Source organism: Electrophorus electricus, chromosome 13 (assembly GCF_041902795.1).
Source record: "Electrophorus electricus isolate QZ-2024a chromosome 13, ASM4190279v1, whole genome shotgun sequence".
Classification (NCBI taxonomy): Eukaryota; Metazoa; Chordata; class Actinopteri; order Gymnotiformes; family Gymnotidae; genus Electrophorus; species Electrophorus electricus.
In genome coordinates this window covers 7,852,111-7,876,270 of record NC_137509.1, presented here as the reverse complement: position 1 = coordinate 7,876,270, position 24,160 = coordinate 7,852,111, and the positions used below count along the sequence as shown (strand labels likewise).

The 24,160-nt window shown below is 43.7% G+C and overlaps 1 protein-coding gene across 6 annotated transcripts; it reads right to left on the bottom strand.

The window, feature by feature from the left end:
• Nucleotides 1-18: 18 nt before the first annotated feature.
• On the bottom strand, nt 19-24,070 carry gigyf1a (GRB10 interacting GYF protein 1a). Of its 6 annotated transcripts, none has more exons than XR_014126771.1 (25): nt 23,863-24,070; nt 17,073-17,134; nt 16,180-16,309; nt 15,507-15,602; nt 15,130-15,244; nt 14,754-14,862; nt 14,412-14,605; nt 13,687-13,904; nt 13,391-13,511; nt 12,988-13,161; nt 12,729-12,874; nt 12,375-12,534; nt 11,980-12,188; nt 11,579-11,685; nt 9,312-9,415; nt 8,952-9,025; nt 8,677-8,811; nt 8,376-8,558; nt 7,816-7,994; nt 7,543-7,706; nt 7,157-7,335; nt 6,938-6,985; nt 6,590-6,734; nt 2,706-6,348; nt 19-1,676 (listed from the first exon to the last, which is right to left on the bottom strand). XR_014126771.1 is itself a non-coding variant. In XM_035519655.2 (25 exons), the coding sequence occupies exons 3-25, from the start codon at nt 17,105-17,107 to the stop codon at nt 6,281-6,283; spliced, it is 3,093 nt and encodes a 1,030-aa protein (XP_035375548.1). In that variant the 5' UTR covers nt 17,108-17,134; nt 17,364-17,918; nt 23,863-24,022; the 3' UTR covers nt 19-6,280. The 6 variants fall into 6 exon arrangements, 5 of the variants coding, with proteins under 5 accessions (XP_035375548.1, XP_081581515.1, XP_081581516.1 ...); XM_035519655.2 differs by adding an exon at nt 17,364-17,918 and having other exon boundaries at nt 19-6,348; nt 23,863-24,022; XM_081725389.1 differs by having other exon boundaries at nt 19-6,348.
• Between the last annotated feature and the right edge of the window lie 90 nt (nt 24,071-24,160).

Below are 24,160 nucleotides of genomic sequence, written 5' to 3'. Positions count from 1 at the left end.
ATTAAAGAAGCAGGTACATTTCCTTAATAAGTGTTTATTTAGTATTCATCGTTTCAAACAAAACCCCCAAACTATTTACACTCTGATTAATGAGGACGTTACTTTGCTGCTAACATTTTCAGTATCATTTCAAAGTTATATCTGACTTATTTAAAAGTTTAGCTATAGGGCTAAGCAGACGAGTAGAATGCAAAGGCAAATTAACATTTCACTAAGTTATGCCTTGACATGCAAATGACATGATAGGAGATTCAAATTCAATACTGATTTTGTCTTCTGCCGTTACTCAAAGAATCAAGTACTTGAAATGTATTCTCTTCCACTAGGATACTCAGTGTATGTTTTGGATAGCAAGGTTTGTTCACATTATAATTAAGCCCACTGCTAATACAGGTACCATAGATTCTAGGTTGCAGGTCTACATCTTTTTTTTGTTGTTGCAAATACATGTAATATAAATGTTTTTAATCAACAATCACCCAGACACCCCGTCATCCTCCTCCTCCATATTGTTAAGATAACTGGTTTTATTTTTTTTCCATAATAAAATGGGATCATATACCTGTGACCCCCACCATCACAGCAACAGCCACTGAAGTTATAGCTAAAACGCAGAGCCAGTCCCACTCTATATGAAGGGCACAGTACACTTGTTAAAAGGTACTGCCACACTGTAAAACCTGCATGCAGCTCAAAACCTTGCTGTACAATTACAGATATTACACATACTTATATACCATTCATAAAGTCCAGGTAGACTGAGACTAAAAGCCTCTAAATACCAGAGTTGAAAAGTACTGCATAATCTAGTAATCGATTCCAATATACCCCTTTAAAAGGAAAAGGTTTTGCAGTGATGTATGTTAATATGAAACCAGTCACATTTTGAGGGTTACAATTAGCCACAGACTCTTTAAACTCACATCAGCCTTTATCTATGTTGAATTTAGGCTAAACGGGGTTTGTTGCTCAGATACATGTTATACGTAAATCTTCAACCGAAGCTGCTTTTAATCAAGCATTTATGAGTCTTTTAGGTCAGTGTCGGAACCGTCCTTGAAGTAAAAGAATGCTGAACTAATTACAGATAATTTCCAATCCAAGTACAGAGTGGTCTGTACAGTTAAGGCAAGTCATAGAGGAAGGGGGCAGAGAAATAGTGGCGGTAAATCATCACCCAACACAGAGAAGCAGAGGTCATGTGTACAGGTCACAGGGCACCCCGCAGTTGGCATGGTTGCAGAGTCTTTGCGTGTATTTGTTCAGTTAAGACAGCAGTTGATGCAAGTTAATGTTTGCATGTGTGTGGTAGTACTTTAAAAGTCATGCTGCATGTGTGCTGAACATGCCTGTACATGTGTGTTAGCCATGTATTCACTAGGGCCAGGTGATATAGGTGGACTACTAGTCTGTACAGGTTTTGACTGTCCATAGTTCCAGTATTCAGAGCTTTCTCTCTTCCACTCTCCAATCAGTCAGCTGGGTATGAAGCCACTTCCATAGGAACCTAGCAACTCACATGGATAAAGGGGAAAAATCAGCCCTCCTCTTTGTGGGCTTGTATTTACTGGACAGTAATTTCACATCGTCCTAGAAATGATCTGAAAATCTGAGGAGCGAGAGCGAGAGAGAGAAAAGCTGGTGACCATCCTCTTCCAAAGCTCTGGAACACTGGTCTAGAAGGAACACAGAACACAAATCCAGAGAGTGCATCATGAGAAGATTCCAACACCATAAAAGAACAATGACGAATCATTGAAATGAGTAGTCTTCACATGACATTAATTAGAGCTTCTCAATTCTAGTCCTGGGGACCCAATGCCCTGCAGTTTCAAGCTCCCCATGCCTTAACACAAGATCACAAATTGAGTCAGTGACTCAAACTCGAGTCGTACTTTGACATATTCTGAAAGACTCGCAACATTTAAGAGTGGGGGTAGAAAACAAGAATTGATCTAATCGTTTGAATAAAACTACTTTTCGATCTAATCTCTCGTGAGGGTTTTGGCTGTCAGTTCCGAAGTGGTCATGTGCAGTATCTGTAATTTTTGCAGATCGCAGTTCTCACGCTGACGTTACATTTAGCGTGGGCACGCCAGCCTTTAATCGCCTTGGGGTACAAAAAATTTCAAGTCAGACGGGCATAGACGACATGCTACATGCACTATATATAACATCAAAATAAAGGACACTGGCAACACATAGAAGGTTGGCATGGACAGCAAACGTTAGCTAGCTAGCCCATATTCTGGACAAAACGTACGCTAACCACCTACACCAACAGCTAGCTAATAAATACTTTTTCAATTAAGTTCCATGTCATTTTTAGTACCGAGTTGTACATGCTTCACTTTGCTATTGCCATTTTCATGCTAGCTGTTGTTAGTTTGAAGACCTTAAATTTAACATTAGGTTTCAGACACTGTTCCATGTCTTGGTGACCAGCAACCTTAACTTTTATTTTGATGTTGTTGTTCATGTGACTTGAGACTCGAGTTGGACTCTTATCCAGAGACTCGAGACTTGATTCAGAACCGTACAAAGAGTTGCTTTGAACCTTTCGGTTCAGACCTAATGCAACTCATGGGGGCCTTGGCAGTGAGCTGAGGAGGAGGTAAACCGTGAAACCATGCAGGGCAGTCGGTCTCCAGCACTAGAGCTAAGGCCAGGCATAAATGCATAGAGGAATACATGCATTCATTTACCATGCTGACAGTTCAGTTGCTGCAGTCACAGGTGACACCACACTGAAGCGAATCTACAGCAGTCAGTACAGCCATTCCATCATTTCAACCCTCCTTCCCCTAGTTGAAATGCATTTCTGTCATTTAAGGGAGCAATCCAGAGTCACATGTTTCACTCCAGCCTCTGACGAGATTCTCCCCCTTCCCCCTGTTTGCATCTTAGCTAGCACCCTGAAATGCGCAGTTCATAAACTTCCTATCCCTATGGAGCACTCCGTAGGGAGCACTCCACTTTGTCCAGCATGTCCACAGGAAACCTCTGGAGGGCTGCAGTTTGATCATGGTGCCATCACACTTGCGAACACACAGCTGAACTGTTCCACCCCCGTGAACATTCACTATGTCTGACTCATGAACCTCCTTCATTGGTGTGTAATCAAGATAAATGTTCAGTCCTAAGAGAGGCTGAGATGAGCGAGAAATAAAACAGCATTGTCTATGTACATGGAGAGTGGAAAGGACACCTTCTGCTGTCCCTTGGCCTGGTTTATATTCCCACTGAAGGGTGCTTCAAGTGAACCTCCAGTGTCCCAACAGCCGTGGTGTCAGCAGCGCCCCCTTTCTTCCTCTTATGTCCCAGCAGGGTCCTCACAGTTTTGAGCGCATGAAAAGTGCATAATGAGGGCAGCAAGGCAGTGTTAGTTCCTTTGTTATCTTCATGAAGACTGCAAGTGAACTGCCGTGATGCTCCCTTTGCCCATGTGGAAACAGAAAGGCTTTTTTACGGTCCACAGAATGTGACGGCAGAACTGAGGTCACACAGACATCCCTCCTGTTATTCCATGCTTTTGTGTTATCCAACCATTGCAGACATGTCCATCTTTTTATTGTCATTTAATATTTCTAAAGCAAAAAAAAAACAAAACAAAAAACAAAAAAAACCCAGCCTAAATTCATTGGGGAAGAGAACTGTTAAAGCATCAACAATTACCTACGTGCATTTCAAAGTACCCAAAAAACTAAAGAAAAAAGAGGGTCTGTGCTGTTTGATTTCGCTTTCTTTTCCAGGAACACGAACCATTTCTTTTCAAGATGAACACAAAGCATTTAAATCTGAAGAAAAAATATGAAAAAAAGTAAACAAAAACAAGACTAGTAAACAAAATATGGTAAGCTTTGTAATAACTCCTTGTCCCAGCACCCACTCCATAAAGTCGCAACAAGTAGACACACACATTCTATATGCCAAAATAATTTCACTACAAAGGGAGGGGTTTGCTGTCATATGATTACTACAGCACAGCTCCCCAAACGTTTTTGAACTGAGTCACGTTTCTACCTACCCCCTCTCCCCAAAAAGAAAATAAAAGGGGAAAATGCACTCAGAAAATGTCCAAGTGTTTTTTTGTAAACAACCAAAACTCCAGTATGGAATATTTGTGTTTGTTTTTCATTTTCATAGTCATAATGTCTGTATGAACAGGATTGTAGAGGCAGTGTGTTCTAGCGGTACATCTTGATTTTTTTTTTCCATTTGCTAACAGGTTTTTTTGTTTTTGTTTTTATAGAAAAAGATGTCATTCTCTCTGTTCAAATGTCCGACTATGCTTCCATTTTTGCGTTGAATAAAAAAAAACACGGCTTCACTGTTTTTGTTTTCTTTTTTCACCTTTTTTTGGAATACATTCAATGTTTTCTTAAGAAAGAAATCACACACTTCACATGGTGGCAATGAAACTAAAGACTAAAGTAAAATAGTTTCAAAAATAAACAAAGTAGCAGCCCCAAGTGCTTTTTTTTTGTAGTTCAAATACTTTTTTAACTATGTGTATGTATTATATTATATTCATTAATAACAAAAAGTAATCATTATGAACAACAGCGACAACAAACGAGTAACATTATAATGAACATTTTGTGCACAGTTGTGTGCACTTGCACAGTTTGATGGGATCGTTTGAAGCTAGTCAGTCACTCGCTCAGGAGTAAAAGAGTGGACAACAAGGCAATGTGAGCCACATCCCCTAAAAAGTGGACCATCCTCTGGCTACACTAGAAGAACTATAGAGAATGGTGTGTGCGCAATGCACAAAGCTCTTTGTTTATAAGCATGGGGGGAGTGTCTAAGTGTCTTCACCAAGACACACACACACACACACACACACACACACACACACACTCTCCCAAAAACAGACAAAAAAAAAAATTAATGTCTCAATGGCAGCAATGAACTTCAACCATTCGCCCTTTTAAGTTTTTAGGCACATGTGTGGACACACTCGCTTGCTCCCACCCACCCACACCCACGCACGCACGCACACACAAACGCAGACATACACAAACAACCCTCAGTACCTGGCCCATAAGCCTAACAGAGGACCAGACATGAGTAGTGGTGGGGGCTTGCCTGCGGGGCGCTGGTGTGAAAGAAGCGAAAGCATCTAGAGGATTCAGATCCATCTGGGCATGAGCGACTGACCAAAGGAAGGATGTGCTGTACCATTGCCCTCTGTCCCCCTCAGTCAAATACACAAACACGCTGCAGATCTACAAAATCAACACCACACGCTCGTGCTTACACTCACACACACACACACACATTCTGTTCATGAAATACAAAAATCTAACTCGCTTGAAAATCACAAAATGGCCTCGTGTCATTTTATACGTCTTGATATCTTGGTAAGCAAAAAAAAGAGAAAAAGAATTTAAAAAAAAGAACACTTGTGCAGACTGGTATGTACAAACACTCACTAGTTTCAACACCCACACACTCGCACAAAAATATTAACCTCTATTACATATATCGAACACTTTTTTTGTTGTTTTTGTCTAATTTTTTATACAAGTGCAAATGTTCAAGTTTTATGATCAAAAATTGTATTATTTTATATAGCTTTACTTTTTTATAGAAACCTTTTTTCATATAAAAAACAACAGTGTTTGTCTTTGAAGAGAGATTTGTTTGTCTTGTGTTCTGATAAAGTTTAGACAAACAGGACGGTCCCCCTTGCTCTCTACCACTGCTGCCACCATGTCCAGTTCTCATTCTACACACACACACACACACACACACACACAAACACACAAACACCTATTCATGTGGGAATATTTCTGAATCCACATAACATACCTATGCATGTAAAACCTTTGTGTAAAAAAAAGAACAAAACAAACAAACAAAAACAAACAAACAAACAAAACAACTAAAGTCTATCCATATACCGCCTTCGTAAAGTGCATTAGTTTGAGTAAGGTGCTTATTGTTATAAGTGCCAGAAGTTTACCACCCCCAAAACACATATGATCGCCCCTTTCCCTACCGTGCCACCCCAAATTGGAGGGCTTCTGATGGGGAAGCCTGAAGCTGAGTGTAACGGGGGGTTATCGGTGGACCACTGCCCCAACTCCACCCGTTACACTTGAATTACATTCTCCCCTCATTCTCCCCTCCACCCCCAAAGAACCAACCCTCTCTTTTCATCACGTCTCTCCCTCCCACCCCAACCCTCTTTCCCAGCAGTGCACATTAGACTTGCGGAGTCTGATTAGTTGGACCCGCGGAAAAAAGGCCTCAGGTAGCTATTGCTGTGGACTCAGTAATCCTCCACCATCTCCATCTCACTCAGGCTCAGCCGATCCCCTGCACCATGGAATGAGTACCCTACAAGCACACACCCACAGAGAAGGAGCCAATTATTAAACAATCAGAGCATTCAGAAACATTTCGCAATTTTTTGTCCATATCAGAAAAAAAAAGAAAAAAAGTACTGTTTGGTTTAGCCAGTTATACTGTTAAATACTATTGTTCTTTTAAGCTAGAAAATGCAAAAGAGCGCGTTCTTGGCAGACCACTGCGGGAGAGGAGAAGCGGAACGTCGCAGAGGCTTGGAGGGAGCGGGTACCTAAGATGCTTGGGTCGGAGTGCAGCATCACCGGCTGTTTCTTCTTCAGTTTCCCTGCCTGGTCATAGCCCATGCCCCCCTTCCCAGAATGCACTGCCTGGAACATGGACTGCAGAGCTGTGGGGTTCATACCCCTCATAGAATCCTAAAGGGAGAAGACAAAGAGAATGAATGAAGTGAGGCTTAACCGCATTCAAACAGTATGCTTTTAATGTCATACACATTGTTATGCAAGCCAGCAATAAAGACCCTAAACAGGCTACTATGCTGGAGACTGTGGGGACTGAAATGTTGAAGGTAAGAAGGTGTGGAAGGAGTGGGGTGTGTAATCAGGTGTAGCTGCTTCACCTGCAGAGGGAAACTGTTCATGGTTAGCCCAGCCACCTCCTTAGAGAGCTAGAGAAGGAGAGGGAAAGATGACATGTTAAAGCATAGAAAAACCTCAGAGGCAAGCATACACACACGCACCACAGATATTAACTTTTACACACTAGGTATATGAACATAGCCACAACAGTGTCTTTTTCATAAATCTAAACACACGCCCATGTCCCCGCCCACCCCCACCTGCTGCTGCTGCTGCTGCTGCTGCTGTCTCTGGTGGTTGGCTTTTTGTTTGGCACGGCGCTCCAGGAACTGCTTGGCGAACTCTTTGGCTTCCATGGTGTCTCCCAGGTAGGAGCGGATAAAGTCCAGCACCTCGTAGGGCGACTCCACCTCCTTTAGATAGGCCACAATGGTGGCCACTGCTCACGGGCACGCACACAGAGCAGCCGCGTCATAATCCACGCCATAGCACCAACATAACACTGCACGACACTCACACGGAGACTAGACTTCAGAGAGCTAACAGTCAAACTGATGCAGGAGCTGACGACAATGACTAAGTAGAACACGTCAGTAAGAGAGAGAGAGAGAGGACAGACAGAAGCAGGAAAGGCTGACGTGCTCACCATCCTGCGAAGAGGAGGAGTTGTTGGCAGAGGTGTTGAGTGCATGCAGCATCTGCTCACACCATGTGGTGAAGCCATCCTGGGCCTTCATCCCCTGCAAGAGCTTCAGCAAGCGCTCCTCGTCCTCGTTGCGCTTACGACGATTCAGCAGCATGTACTGGTCACTGCAGAGAGAGAGAGAGAGAATTTAGCATGGTATAAACCTCCACAAGGCAACCCCGATTGGGGTGCTACATTGCCACACCCTCTGGGGGCCCTCACGGGAGGAGCTACCTTAGCGAGGGGCTGCTGCGGCTGTTCTTCAGGCCCAGGTTGTTGCGCAGGACACTCTGGTTCTTCAGGGCCTCGTCCCACACCCCCATGCCCCCTCCGGAGGGGCTGCTGCTTCCAGCTGACTTCCCCTCCATGGCTGCAGACCCCCAAAGAGACCCCACACCCGCCTCCGCAGCCCACTGCACACAGGTGGAGGAGACGAAGCATGGAGGTGAGGGTAATTAGCTAACAACTTCCTAAATTTGTTGTGGGTGTGAATGAAGCCTTGTTTCGAGAATGTGTTATGTGAGTGACACAGACTATTTACACAGCTAGCAGTGAGATGATAGTACTGCCACTGTGCGTAATGGCAGCGGCTATGAGCACGTCTGCGTGTGGGCGGTGTTACTATGTCTGAAGTTTTCATGCCATGTGTAGTGTTTTGGCTTGCCAACACATACACAAATGATGGGTTCTGATATACATGTGACAGCATTATATTTGAACCTTTCTTTTTTTGGCCTGTGAATTAAAGCAATCCTGTGTGTGTGTGTTTTGGAGCTGTCCAAGCTCTCTCTCACTCTCTGCTGCTGCTGGGCTCTGTGCTGCTGTTTGTAGAGTCTCTCGGCCTCCTGCTGGAGCTCCATCGGACTCAGGGGCTTGCCCTGCTTCCCCAGCCCAGGCACAGGGCCCCCACTCCAAGATGACCCTGAGCTGGCACCTCCCTGCCGTGGAGCCTGCTGGAGCAGTTTCATCAGCAACTCCTGCTGCAGGAGGTAAACACAGAGGAGTAGGTGATGGGAGACAGGCAGGACATCACTCAAACCACCCACGCATGGTTCCACACACAGCAGAGTCCGCTCAGTGAAGGGCCTCTCGCACCTGCTTGCGTCTGAAGAGCTCCTCTTCCTCTCTCCTCTTCTGCTCCTCCTGCTGTTGTCTCCGTTTTTCATCCCTTCTTTTTCTCTCCTCCTCCTCCCGCTTAGCCCTGAGTTCAGCCTCTCTTCTCTCCTGGAGCTGGAGACAGATGCACACATGAACAATCGCACACATTCACGCACAGATAAACGCGCACACACACATTAAAACACACAGCCAAGTCGCACATTTGCAGGGTTCTTAAAAGATAAGGCAGGAGCCTGACTGCCACGTCACACCTTTTGAAGCTGTTCAAGAGTTGGACCCTGAGTTGAAGAATTCATGGTTAAATCCCATAGACTGACCTCACCGCCTGCAGAAAAAAAGACCGCGAGAGAGAAAGATGGGGAGAGTGATGTAAACTAATAATGTATTATGATAAATAATCCATTCCAACTATCAGAAAAAAAGAGCATTAGTTCTAATACAGTAATTCTGCATATACCATCAGTAGCAACATATGAGTGTTCAAAGGCACGATTACAGTAAGCATGTACATGCATGTCTGTGTGTAGGAGTGAGTGTTGCAGTATAAAAGTATGCATGTATGCACGTGTGTGGGGGTGTGTGACAGCATTAAAGTAAGCATGCGTGTTCACCTGTCGGCTGTGAGGCTGAGGTATGCATGTCCCACATGGACCCTGTATCTGGCACTGACATCGATCTGTTAATTGAAGGCATCATACCCTGCTCTCCGCACCTACTGACACACACGCACACACACACAGGGATAAGACAAATATATAAGATGTTACACCTTACACAACTGGCCAAGGACAATGGTAAGCCCTCCCACCTCCTCCCTCTGCAGGTCAACCGTTCAACCAGTGACTTACATAAACAGCAAAGTCATGCACATAGATTAAGGGCTACACAGATATGTACAACATTTGATAAACAATGACCCACCCAGAGACACCTAAACAAACATTTATGTCCACACACGCTCACACAAAACCACAACCACCCACCCACTCACAAGAGGCTGCTTAGGCTGTAATTTTTACTTCTTTCATTTTCATACACACCGATACACCACCGTACTGCTTTCAGAAAATCAGACTCCTTCACATATTGCTCACGCACTCTCAAGTATACATTATCAGTCTCTCACACTCACCATCAAAGTCTCCTACAAATGCCATGATACTTTGTCATACACCATTAAACTCCAATACACTACTATATTTCACACCATCAACCACACCATCAGACATGTGCTCGCTCTCTCTCTCTCTCTCTCACACCCACACACCCACACACACACAGTCCGTGGGAAGGTATAAAAGGTGTGGGAATTGGAAAGTAATAGTCTGAGTGAGAAGTATGACAGTGCAAGTAGTATGACATCATACACATCAAAGTTTATGATAAGCCGTTTTTCCCTCGTAGGGCCAAATACTTCCAGTCGCAGTTCCACATGAACACGGTCCGGCGTGGAACGCTTCCACATCACGCTCAGAGCTGCAGAACGTTCCGGTCAAGATGGCTTAATCACGCAGGGATTCACTGATTGGTTCTGCATTTTTGTTGTTTCCTTGTCTCTCATCACCAAGTTTTGCCATTTTGCAGTTAAAAAGAAACACTAAAAACAGTCCAAACAACTAATGATCCATCTCAGTCACATGCAGCAACGGGAGGTGTTTAATGACAACAACTGTCATACTTATGATGAGAGCCCATCGCTGCCACAGATTTCCTGGACCACATTTGTGGAAAAAGAAGCTATCTTTTCTCAGGAGTCTGGAACAGAGGCCTGACAACCTTTGTAACTGTTTGGCCAAACAGTGGGAAAGAGGATATAGTGTACTCATGTGAGCTTGATAGAGAGTGAGAGAAGTTTGATAAGGCACACCTGAGAGTTTGGTAGTGTGTCAAAAAGGTTTGATAGAGAATACATGAAAGATGAATTGTATGAAGAAAACAACAACAAAAAAACCCAAACAGTTTGATAGTGAACAAATAATGGTTTTTGTTTCTTAGACTAAGAGTTGCTTATATTTTCCAACACATACTATTATTCTGTATGTTACGTGAGTGCTTGTGGGTGTGTGTACGCGTGTGTGAGAATATAATAGTGAGAGTGCAGTATAGTAGTGCATGCAGTGGGGCATGAAAGTCAGAATGATGGATTATGGATGAGAGTTTGCTTGTGTGCATGTCATAGGAGAGACAATAACAATAAGAATGTACACAACAGAGTGTGTGTGTGAGAGAGACTAGGCTAGTGATGGGATGAGTTTGCTTGTGTGCATGTCATAGGAGAGACAATAACAATAAGAATGTACACAACAGAGTGTGTGTGAGAGAGACTAGGCTAGTGATGGGATGAGAGTTTGCTTGTGTGCATGTCATAGGAGAGACAATAACAATAAGAATGTACACAACAGAGTGTGTGTGAGAGAGACTAGGCTAGTGATGGGATGAGAGTTTGCTTGTGTGCATGTCATAGGAGAGACAATAACAATAAGAATGTACACAACAGTTTGTGTGTGAGAGAGACTAGGCTAGTGATGGGATGAGAGTTTGCTTGTGTGCATGTCATAGGAGAGACAATAACAATAAGAATGTACACAACAGAGTGTGTGTGAGAGAGACTAGGCTAGTGATGGGATGAGAGTTTGCTTGTGTGCATGTCATAGGAGAGACAATAACAATAAGAATGTACACAACAGTTTGTGTGTGAGAGAGACTAGGCTAGTGATGGGATGAGAGTTTGCTTGTGTGCATGTCATAGGAGAGACAATAACAATAAGAATGTACACAACAGAGTTTGTGTGTGAGAGAGACTAGGCTAGTGATGGGATGAGAGTTTGAGAGTGTATAATGTGTCTATGACCTCTCCTCCACCCTCCCTGCTACACACCTGTTAATGAGCTGTAGGAGCTGCTGTTGCTGTTGGAGCTGCTGGTAGAGCGCTGCAGCCGCTGCCAACTCCTGCTGCTTCTTCAACCTCTCCTGATCCAGATTACACTGAGGGCAAAACACACACAGGCACACACACACACACACAGACACACACACAGACACACAGACACACACACACACAGACACACACACACACACACACACACACAATTCCTTAAAGTCCAATATCAGCTCAGATTTTGCAAGAATCCAGCAAAACTCTATGGAAATCTTCTCTGTTTAAACTTCACCTCTACAGATAAATTATTAATCGAGCTGTAGTCTGTGGACAAACACTGTCGACCTAATCCTCCCAGTCTTTGTCAACATTACTCTCTCCACATTCAGCCTCCCTCTCACCTTCTGTTTGCATGGGGGTGCTTGTGCGTGCAGATCTCTCACCAGCAGCGGTGGCGGGGAAGGCCCGGGGGCAAAAGGCACACGCCCCCACATCTTAATGACGTCACCCAGAGGTTGGAAGCCTTCGTCACAGCCGCGCTTCACCAGCAGGGTCATGCAGAAGTAGCCCGCCTGGAACCACTCACACATCTCTATCGTACTGAAGGGACCTGCAGGGGGCGCCAGAGCGGGACAGGACAAGCCACGGACATGCATGACACGCCGCTGCCGCTTCGTGCTATCAAACTCCCACACCTTTGGAGGGAGATTCAAATTTGAGAGAGCATGAACTGGTCCTTATGCTTTGAGGTGAGTGTGTCTCTGTGCGGGGCTTCATAGAGTGAGCTCGTGCCTACCCTGGATCTCCCCCTGCGGGTCTTTGTAGAACCACTTCATGGCGGAGTCATGGGTGAGAGGCAGGGCAGCAGCGCTGTTCCTGCTCTCCTGCAGGGTCTGGGTGAAGCACTCCTCCTCCAGAGACGTGTCCTGCAGCGATGCCACCATCTTCTCTGCCTCCTTATACACACACACACACACACACACACACACACACACACACACACACACACACACACACACACACACACACACACACACACACACACACACACACACACACACACACACACACACACACATATATATATATTTCACTACTTATTTCTAGAGATTTCCTCCACATATCATGGTTCCACAGAACTTTTCGCTACCTGCTGCAGGTGCTTCATGCCCTCATCGTCCTCAGGGTCACCCCCCATTGGTGGGAGCTCAGTAGCAGCAGAGGAAGAGGAGGGAGGGGATGAAGGCAGACTGGAGGAGGTACTGGCAGTCAGCTCCAACACAGGCTCTGATAACACTACACACACACACACACACACACACACACACACACACACACACACACATAAATTCTCTAAAGAACACGAAGGTCAAAGTTAAACAAAGAACCGTGCTGAAATAAGTGTTTACCTTCACTTGGCATCTTGCTGGGAATAGCAGGGGCAGGTGGAGGGACCTCCAGACCAACAGGGGCAGCAGTGGGAGCAGGCTCAGCCTGAGGGGCGCTCAGAGACACGGATGGAGGAGACGAGGGAGAGATGGGTTTCACCTCTACTTCAGACACTATGGCAGCGTCAGTCTCATCTGGTGGTGGGGGGGGGGGTGTTGGTGTGTGTGTGTGTGAGAGCAAGAGAGAGAGAGACACACAGGAAGTGAAAGTCTTCCTCTAGAGAATACGGCATTTGAGAGCTGAACAATGAATTCTTCTGACAGAAGAATTCTTCTACAGAGAATATAGAAGGTATATACAGACAAATTAATTCCATTCTTTCTTTAAATTTATATTCAGGTAAAACTGGGTCCGTTTTCTCACCTCTCTCGGGCTTCTCTCCATTACTGCCGTGCTTCTTTTCCCCGTCTGTACCACACTCTTCCTCATCTTCTAAGCCCTGAAACTCAAATTCCTCTTCTGGGATAGGGTCCTTAGAGCTTTTCTATATGTAATTATGCATCAGAAAGAGAAATTGGAAGGAAGGAGATAGAGAGCGAGAGCGAGCGAGCGTGAGGGAGAGAGCGAGAGAGAGAGTGCGCAGGCATTAGTGCACTCACACACACACACCCTCAAATAAACCAACATCTCCAATCACTCACACACATGCAAACAAACACCTTGATAGACATGAAGGCTCCAGAGGAGTCAAAGGTGCCCATCTCTCCATCCTCTTCGTCCGTACACCACTCCGGCAGCCCATCTCTCTCCTCCTCTGCTCCCTCGCTTCCAGCCCTCCGCCTCCCTCCCTCACTCCCTCCATCCCGGAAGTCAAAGTCAAATTTCCTGCGCCGAATCTCCCCATGCTCCCTCCAGCCCGCCGAGCGCGGACCACCATCTGGGGAAAGGACAGACAAGGGTGAACTGACGGGTTAAACTCTTTAAAAAAAAACCAAACAAACAAACAAACAAAAAACCCAGAGTCCACTACCAAGAACTGAGAAATCTGGACCAATCTACTAATCCAGACCACTTTGGTTTCAATGACAGTTATAAAAAGTGGAAAATAACAGGTATCCTCTATAAAAGGTAAAGTGCTGGCACAATATTGGGTTGATGTTTTCTGGAGGGCCACACTAACAATCCATTTCAGATGGCTGGCAGATCTTTAAAATGTTAAGATATTTTCAAAACCTCCAGCAAAAAATGTGTGAGTTTAAAATAATGAACATCAAATATGAAGTGCTCCAAATCGGGATATTGAAAGGCAAGATGAACAGACACTTAAGTGTATTAGTGCAGTTCTGGGCCACCCTCTGCACAGATTCACAGAGTTTCTCACCCAGCTGAAAAGGAATCTTTTAATAAGGTGTGTGTGTGTGTGTGTGTGTGTGTGTGTGTGTACCATCTCTGCGTGAGCCGGCCAGCCTCCAGCTCCCGCCTGCATCTCCCCCTTCCTCCTGCTCATGCTCCTCTCGGAGGGTGCGCCAGTTGTCACTGTCCGAGCGCATGTACTCCTTCCTGCCCCCCGAGGTGACCTCCTCAAAGCCCCCCCGCAGACCCTCCCTACGCAGGGGCTTCTCAAAGCGCCGCTCACCCCTACACATACACACGTACACACACACGACCAAGTTAAGGACTTCTCAATACAGACAGACATGCTAAAAGAAGAAGGTGAAGCGAATTTATAAACTCTTTAGAAACTGAGTCGAGTGATGGCTGTATGTAGGAATGGTGGGGGTGATACCTGTCATCCCAGCTCTGACTACGGTGGATCTCTCTCACATTCCTGCTAAAGCCCACCTCCCCATCTTCAGTACTTCTTTGGTAGAACCCACCCTCTCCTCGGCCTCTGCCTACACCCACACACACACCCACACACACAGATACACACAGATACACACGGATAAGCACACACCACAGTCAGTACTGTGAGATGTGCTTGTTCTCTTAAATGACATGTCTATGATGCACTGTAAAAAGCTCCTACAGTGGGATACAAATACCCCAACGTTGTGTGCTTACAGATATTTATTCTTTATATTCTACGGTTTGAACTAACAGCCAGTAGAAGCTCATCATTCCACCAACTCGCATGGTAAATTGGCAACAGAGCCTCTCACCTCTGCCGCCCCTCACACCGCCTCTACCCCGGGCTATGCCAGCTGGGATGGCACCACCTCCTTTACCCATGAGCCTCAGCACAGCCACACTGTTGACAGACATGGAGAAGTTTCGCTGTGGAAGACAAAAAAGGAAAACAGGATTAAAACCAAGAATACAGGAAACACCAAAATCCTACCACTACTCCTGGACACAGTTACAGCAGAAAGGTGGGCTATTGTGTTGGAAACGCTATGTTCCGTGCTTAAACAAACCAAAAGCAAGAAGTAAGATCACTTGTGTATACTATAACTACATGGGCTTTGTTTGGTAAACAAATATGCTTTGGTTCATATGTGACCAGAGACACCACCTGATCTGTGTGTGTGTTTCTAACCTGCTCCTCCTCAGTTAGAGGCACCAGTGCCAGAGGCTGCTGAGGCTCATCCTGCAGAATAGCAGCATACTCCTTATCCTGCATGTCCTCTGGGACCTACACACACACACACACACACACACACACACACACACACACACACACACACACACACACACACACACACACACACACACACACACACACACACACACACACACACCTCAGAGCTGATTAATTCAGCACAGCTATTTCACTAGACAAAAACACTGTTTAGATATAGAAAAACTGCATATATTACCAGTCCCCCATGGCTTTGGCACTTTGTACACTAAAGAGCTCAGGTCAGTTTTAGACATGTTAGAACACCTGACAAATTCACTGCGCTGTCGAATTGCCTGCTCTAGAATGCTTAGAATGTTGAAATGTGAGTGTTAAAGTCGAACCAACTCGTCTGAACAAGGAAAACCAAGCTGAAGTCACCAAACATTACAAACAAGCTTTAAGCTCAGGTATACATGTGCTGGAGCTTAATGTGAGCAGGTATGGAATGAGCTCCAGGCCTTACACGTTTTACATCCAACCAGTGATCTCAACCAGAAACCAGAAACAGTGGTCCTAAATAAGCATTGAGCCACTTATTTCATTACTGTGATTATTAATAGCAGGAATAGAGGGGCAAACAATTCCTCACCTTGTTGTCTTTGACATAAAGTGCTAGCATCTCCTCTCGGCCGTAGCGATACTCGGCCAGCTTGTACTTTGGCATAGCGGGAGAGGGAGGAGGGGAGGTGACGCTGCCTCCACTGGAAAGTGCACGGAGCCTGGTGGAGAAGGAGGGAAACAGACGCACAAGACAAAAGGAAGGAAGAAGAGAAAAAAAAAAAAAACATTATGGAAGTTAGGAAGATGGGATGTATGACAGAAATACTCCCGATTCTGTGTTCAGCATAAGGAAGGCTCATTGAGACTTCTTCACATACTGCCTGTGCTGATGTTCTATATTATGCTCTGTCCATATGGCCCCTGCTTTGCTGTTAAATCTCAGGGCTGCTCAAAGCTACACCCCACACCCTATTCAGATCGGCTTTTGAGCGGAGAAACAAGCACTGCACATGTCAAGTACAGGAGTAATTTCACACCGGCCAATGATCAACTATGCACACAGCAGTCCATCACAAATGGCCTAGCACCAGCAAAATGCACCACGCCTTACTACCTAATCTCTATATAAACATTTACTGAGTGCCAAGGGGAGTGGGGGATTAATGCTGAAGATGTAGTAGTGGTTTAGACAGAAGGGAAAAGTTCTCTGACTGCAGTTTTCCTGGCTGTCACTGAGTAAGTATATAACTGGGCAACAGAAGATAGAAATGAAAAAACTAAAGTCATTTCAAGAGCGAGAGGAAGAGAAGTGGAAGATAATAGACGCAATGAACAAAGCAACAGCGACATGACAGGAAGAGGAAATAGGAAAGGATGAGGGCAATTCTGATGAGGTGAGAAAGAAGAAGCGAGAGAGACAAAGAGAACGAGGCAAAAGAGCATTAGCAGAAGGTGAGCAATACTTCGAGGAACAGTGTTTACCATTCTGGGCCGAAGTTAAGTGTCTCAGCTGTCATATTCCTCCCTTCGTCTCTGAGCTGAATCTAAAAAATGTTGAATAAAAAAAAAAAAAAAAAAAAGGAGAGAGGGAGAAAGAAATGAAAGCCACGAGGTGTCAGCCAACTGAGTTAGACCTTTATGTGCAATCCGAAAACAGGTACGAGAATTCTAATACAAGACAGACCCATGCAAGCACTCTGTACATTAATAGAGTATGTGCAAAGTTTCAGTTAGCGTGAACTCATCTCAAGAAAACACACACAGACCCCTTACCCTGTCCAGAGGAGAGGAGCAGGCGAGACCAGGCTGGACCAGGCTGGGGTGAGAAGGCTGAGTGGTGTATGCGTGTGCGTTGAAGGTATACGTGTGTGGTAAGATTTCCACACGTAAGAAAGGGTAGGGGAAATAGCTGCCTGATACTGGGCGTGCGCAGTAGGAAAAGGCTTAAATTTAAAGGTGAAACCTCCTATTCACAGCCCTCAACAAAAAGAACACAAACAAAACAAAAACAAAACACCTAAACAAAAAAAACATACCAAAAAAAACCAAAAAACCTTTGGACTTGGAAAATTTGTGGAAAAAAATAAATGCTCAACACTTAGAATAACTGTGATAACAGCAAAACTTTGATACTGACGCACTAAAATCTACTTCCAACTGCAGTAATGGGACGCTACAAACAAAAAGGCCAAAGCTGGTCGGCTAACGATGCGGTCTCCCTGCTGAAGACCCTCGGCCTCTGCTCTGTTGCTCCAGGTGAAGCGCTGTATGGCCAGGGCCTGACAGGAAGCCCTCTCACGCTGCGATGCGTCCTCACCCACCTCAAGGCTGGAGAAAAGGAAGCAGGACATTCATAACGACGTCACACCCATCCAATTCAACCCAGTCACACAAGAAACTTTTTCTTCATCTCTGTAATATTACTAGGCTTGGGCCCATGCTCTCCAAACAAGACGCTGAGACTGGTTCATGCTTTCATCACCTCCCATCTTGACTACTGTAACTCTCTCTTCGTTGGCATCCCAAACAAAACCATCCTCTCACTTCAATATGTTCAAAATTCCACTGTGAGAATACTCCTACATGTCAGAAAATTTGCCCCTTCACCCCTACTCTACATCAGTTACACTGGCTCCCTGTCCCTGAACACATTCAGTATAAACTCCTCCTCCTTACACGCAAAGCTCTGCACGGGCGTGCACATCCCTACCTGGCTGAACTCCTACACTCACACTGCCCCACCCGTACGCTTCAGTCTTCCGATGCAGGTCTCCTTTCCGCCCCCAAGTTTAGATTGGTCTCTGTTGGAGGCAGATGCTTTAGTGTCATGGAACACTCTACCTCAATCTCTCCGTCTCTGCTCTTCACTTCCCTCTTTCAAATCACAACTTAAAACATACCTATTCATAGTTGTTAATTAATGTGTTGAATGTGCCAATTAATGTTTTCCCCTCTCTCCTTCTTTGTTATTGTAAAGCGACCTTGCATCTGTGAAAGGCCTTAAAAAATGAAATGTATTATTATTCTAAACTACATCTTAGGCTATGCTTTTGAAAAAGCTTGATATCTGATGTTTTGAGCAGACACACACATAAACACACCCCTAGTTGCATTGGATATTGCATATTTAGATATTTAAAGCAGCAACATTAAACTAGCAATCATTCAAAAAAGTGAAGTTATGTTTTGCAATCAGCAATCTCTTTGTTTCTCAACTAATCCTCCTCCTCCTAGATATCTTGGTAATTTATTCTTTTTTAATGGGCCACTTCTGGCCAATAGCATATGTGCATTTCATGTTCCAAAGGACTACACTGAATTGAACAAACTACTGATGCAATGACAGGTTGTTGGGTTTTTGGGTTTTTTTGGGTTTTTTTTGCTAATCAATCATAGATGTATTTGAGGCTCATCACCCCTCCAGTCTAATTCTGTACAAGTTCTGATTTAGGCGTAGCCTGCCGTTATCCTACTGATGTGTGTGTGGGCTTCTATCCTTGAAAATTCACATCAAACAGCAGATTCATTCAACGTATAACATCAAGGTTTCACTAGGAGAACTTTCAGAAGCCGTGATTGTTGAGCTCAAATGCTGTAAACTGCTTTAGCTTCAGATTTCTTTAAGAACAGCTGAAGAGCCTGAGCCATCCTCTTTGCTAAATGCCCAGCAACAGGCCTGCACACGGCTCCTGCTACAATAAAAGACACGGGCATCACGTCACCTACTGACAGCTTTCAAAAGGAAAGTCTAATAAATAAAAGGCTCAAAGTCTCAAACAATATTTATCAAAGCAATTTTCTAACCTCAAAGACCTGCCTTCCCATTTAAGTGAACCGAGGCCTTTTAGATGTATATCTAAACTCATTCAGAATTGTGAACCAATCAAAAAGTGATGGAAAAATACCCCAAGGGTTGACATACTGCTCCTGTAGATGTGCAGAACAGATAAGCAAGCAACTCAACCTGGTGCTGTGTGCTTTTCTCTACTACTGGGGGCATTTCGATCTTTGAAATAGAATGCAAGGTATTCATTTAAACATTGTCTACAGCTATAAAGAACAAGCAGCAAAACAAGTTAGGTTTCACCTAAGAGACCATGGCTTTCATCAACAAGCAATTAAAATGTGTAAAACCTGATTTAAGATGCAAATGTCTGCAGCTCAATCTGGGTCAGGGAGGATCCAAAACCATTTAAAGTGCAGCATTAGAAACTGTGATTGTGACAAACAGAACTGGCTGGAGATGGAGAAGACCGATAAACTCCTTTGTCAACTAGCTGAAAACAATGTTCACGTGTGCTTGTGTCTGTGTCTCTGAACTAGGGCTGGGTCGAGAGGGATTTTTTCTTACCGTGGTGAAAAGGCAACTCGTGTTTGCCTCTCAAACTAAAATAAGTGGCCCTTATAGTACTTTTACACTGAATTCAAATCTGTGTGTGTTTGTTTTTTTAGAAATGTTCTATCATGTATGGTATGTACCTATGAATTGGTATATTAAATGCTTGTTGTACAACTTCTCACTGGGCCACTAAAGTGAAACGCCATATCCTGCTGCTTTATTTTTCTTTTTTTTGGCCTTTATGTTTCTTGCCAGGAAAGCCAACATGTTTATTTTGTCCAGTTTAAGTGAAGATCTCAGTACAGTGACAATATTATCAGCCACACCAAATACATGCACCAAAGGAGTGCTTGTAGCACATCTGATCACATAGGTTGTAGTTGCTCCTGAGGAAGGTGTGCTGCTGCCAAGTCTGACAAAAGCCACTGGATGCTTCATTCCAAGATGTGGTTTTGTAAAACAAGAGCTTATTGTTTTATGTTTAATAAGTAAGTTATACACCATTTTTGGTCATTTTCATTTCAGCTTTCACTTCTTGTTAATGGTACAAACAGCTGTGAATCTGGTCCCTGCGTACAGACATTCCACTGCATTAGGCAAAAGGTTTCCATGGAATCATGCAGTGCATATTGAAGAGTCAATCAGAACATGTCTGATACACTGACATGCACATCCAACTCCCGTTTACTGTCACATTAAACACATTTTTGGTTGGTCAACAAAATGGCCTAGGTCTATACTCACATTGACAATTTTAACTGTGTGATTGCACAGCTATCTTCTATAATTCTTTTTATGGAGATTAGTGTTATAGCGCTATTTATTTGGTAATGTGAACTGCTTTGCAATTTTTGTAGCATTTCTAGGCTCTCACCTGTACCTATATAGTAAAAATGTAAGCTCCACCCCAGCTCACCTGCCATCTTTGGTATAGTGTAAACAAAACACTGCGATTTCAGCAGTGTATATGATTTGCATCATGCCATGCCTCCTTGCCTAAACCAAACAGACTATTTAGAGTAGTGAGAATGTATCTGACACAGACACTCTCTTGATGCATGTTTCTTGTGTGAAGGAATGACGATGGAAATGAGCTGAACCCTGTAGTAGGTGCCACATAACCGTGATACTGCAGTATAAAACTCCATAATATGTACTCTACTTCATTTTAATTGACTTACGTAACCTATTTATAAAATTCTTACTTAATATCCACTAGAACATTGGATCGATATTAGTTCAACTGAAAGAAGATAAGCACTTGGCATAAATGACAAAGCTAAGTAATAAACATAGGCTATTGGAGCATGTCCACTACAGACAGTAACTCCATTGTCTAGGAGCCTCTAAAATAATTTTCTGCTTCAAGAATCACCAGGCAACCAATATATAACTTCACTCAGCAAAATTCAACCACGACTATAATAATGAAATGTAGCATATAATATACATTTAAATAAGTAAACAAATTAGTTAACATCTTGAGGGGAAATGTTCTTTAACACTTTATTAAAACACAAACACAACCACCTTTTTCTGAAGTCCCTAGATCACACGAAGCAATAAAACAAATGTTTTAGCATCTGAACCGAGGAAAAAAGGAAATATGATTTTATGCTTATAGCAGACATAAAATAGGGTTACTACAAACTAGCCTTATTATATCCATGTGACTTATTCGTATAAAACCAATTTCCATATATAGCCCTGAATATGAATTTGTAACTGTACTGCTGAACTGTATACATGATGTTGCCTAGGCTACAGAGTCAGTGAGAGAAGCATAAGGAACAAGTTAAAGGAATAGACAGACAAAAAGAAATGAATTTATTAATCAAAATAGATTTAGATTGTCTCTTACTCAGAAGTAGTCTGGAAGCAAAGAGATGCTTAGCGTCCAAAATGTGCTTTATTTTCACATTAAGAATATACTAAAGCTTATCTAGCCAACATGTAAGAGAAGCCTTACAGCCTCTGTAATTTATATGAAGATAATTACTTTAAATTTAACATCAGTAATTATGTTTAACACCACATTTTACTAGAGCTTAACTGTTAGCACAACATTAGTCTTGGTGTCAGTCACACTATGCAGTCTGGCAGCCTACTTTTAAAAAATCCGGGCACAGTGAAAACCCTCCCTAAGAGGGAAAGTTGCATACTTTGGCAAACTGCAGTCCAGAAACCACCCTGCAATCACTGACCAGGAAGCATGGCAGTTACTGTTGGTAGAGTAAGTATGACACACCAATAATTGTACAGCAACATTGATTAAATGCAGCCAGGTGTGTGTTTCTTTAACTAATCAGTGTTGGTACTTGGCAGAAATGAAGAGTGAGATTCTGAGTGGGTGTTTTTTTTAACAGCTCAAAGAAAAACAGGATTTCTCTCAGCATCACACCTGTGCAGCTCACATGAGATCAGGTTACAGTCTCTGCATACCAAGATCACTGATGTTGCAATAGGTAGCACTATGTAAAAGATTAGTTTAACAAACAACCCAATAGATTTTTGTTCTGCCCTCACTTGTAACACATTCATATTATATATAAAATTCACTTAATTGTCAAATTAAGATGCTCAAATGATTTAGCCACGTCATGTGAGGTACTATATAATCGCAGCGTGATATCTTGTGCATATCGTGCAAGTATGATTTGTAGCACGGGCTTGCAGCAAGAACACGACCACATTAAGTGATTAGGTATTCTCAGTTTGACAGAGTTAGCTTTATGCGTTTTTGACAGCGTTAAAGCACTCATCCTTTAAAAATGACAGAAGCAAAAAACTAAATTCCATTTTCAAGATGGCTGCAACTATTGCTATGCACCATGCATTTTTAATTAGTGTAAACTTTGAAGTTCTTCTAATAGGTTAAGCTATTTGCACGTACAGAATAAATAGGAAAGTTACATGTAAATATATTTTCTTCTTTTTTATATTGCACATCATACCCAACCTCATGTTCATACAGACAAGTGATGGTCATTGCTGCGCAACTGTAGCTACCGGCTTAAAAGCGAAACACCGACCTCAAATAAAAGTTCACCACATTTGGGGAAATGGCCCATGCTCTGTGGCCGTGAACTCTCACTGAAATAGCCGCTTTTCTTTTATGCCACACGGGAAATCCATACACAGCCAAACGGCAAATTACGAGGTTTAGCTACCATTCATCGAGAAATACACACTAAACACGTATAACAAACAGATGCCATCAGGTACATTTTGATATTCAAACTACTTAGCTAGCTAGCAGCTAACTATCTAGCTATTACAGCTCACAGCAACCCAAGACCAGCATTTATTTAGCGAAAGTAAATTAATCTATAAAATCGGCCAATAACGTTAGCCATATTAGCCTTTAACGTTTACTGGACTCTATGCGTGCAAAGCAACAGAAAACTACATACTGATTAATGTGATCCCTTACTTTGTTCTCGCATCCACTTAAGATAATCCTGCCAGAATTCTGTTTAAACGGCGCTTTGCAGAGAAGCATGTCCGGTGGGGCCTCCTTGTTGACAGTGCAAGCTTACAGACCAGCAAGTTGCAAGAAGAAACACCCGTGACAGGGAGAAAAAGGGGGCGGGGTATCCGCGTGTGCGTGTGCACTCTCCCCCTCCTGGTTTACAGGCCGCCCCTGCAACTCCTCTGCTCACTGTGGCCTTCAACCACGACTGAAACTAACTTGGCCAGCTACAAAACTGAAAGCCTTTGACCTAAGAAGGCGCCGCAGTCCGCCAGCAGCCCACTGAAAACAGCAATTAGGCCTAACGACCGTTAACATACTTAAGCTACCTGCAAGATCAACAGTAACCCGAGTGCTGTCCACATTTCCAGCCATCTATCTGGCTAACCCTACCTAGCTGTGCTAGCTTAGCTACCGTGCCTGTTAGCCAAAAACACTGAAGGAGAGGGACATTAACTTACCTTGTGTCTGGAGCTATAAATGCGTATTATTTCCAGTCGTCTGGTATTCTGCGCATGAGATTGTAGTCTCTGACTGTTGAATCGTGTTGTAATCGTCATCAAATCGAGTATAATGTCTACATAAATTATTTTTGCTCTCTCCAACGGTCGCTGCGCGCTGATAGCTCGTCTACTCGCGACTCTTGTTGTTTGTGTTTTAGGAAGATGGCCGTCCTACTCGCTGGGTACCACGTGACACTCTGGTAACATTAAAAGGCTCACAGTGCCTCTAGCGTCAAATGGCAATTTCAGCTTCGCT

Coding starts and splice junctions, on each gene's coding strand:
- gigyf1a (XM_081725389.1), bottom strand. CDS start 23,961: ATGACGATTACAACACGATTCAACAGTCAGAGACTACAATCTCATGCG. Junction 13,162..13,390: donor TGGAGAGAAGCCCGAGAGAG/GTGAGAAAACGG, acceptor CCCCACCACCAG/ATGAGACTGACGCTGCCATA. Junction 7,707..7,815: donor CGCAGCAGCCCCTCGCTAAG/GTAGCTCCTCCC, acceptor CTCTCTCTGCAG/TGACCAGTACATGCTGCTGA.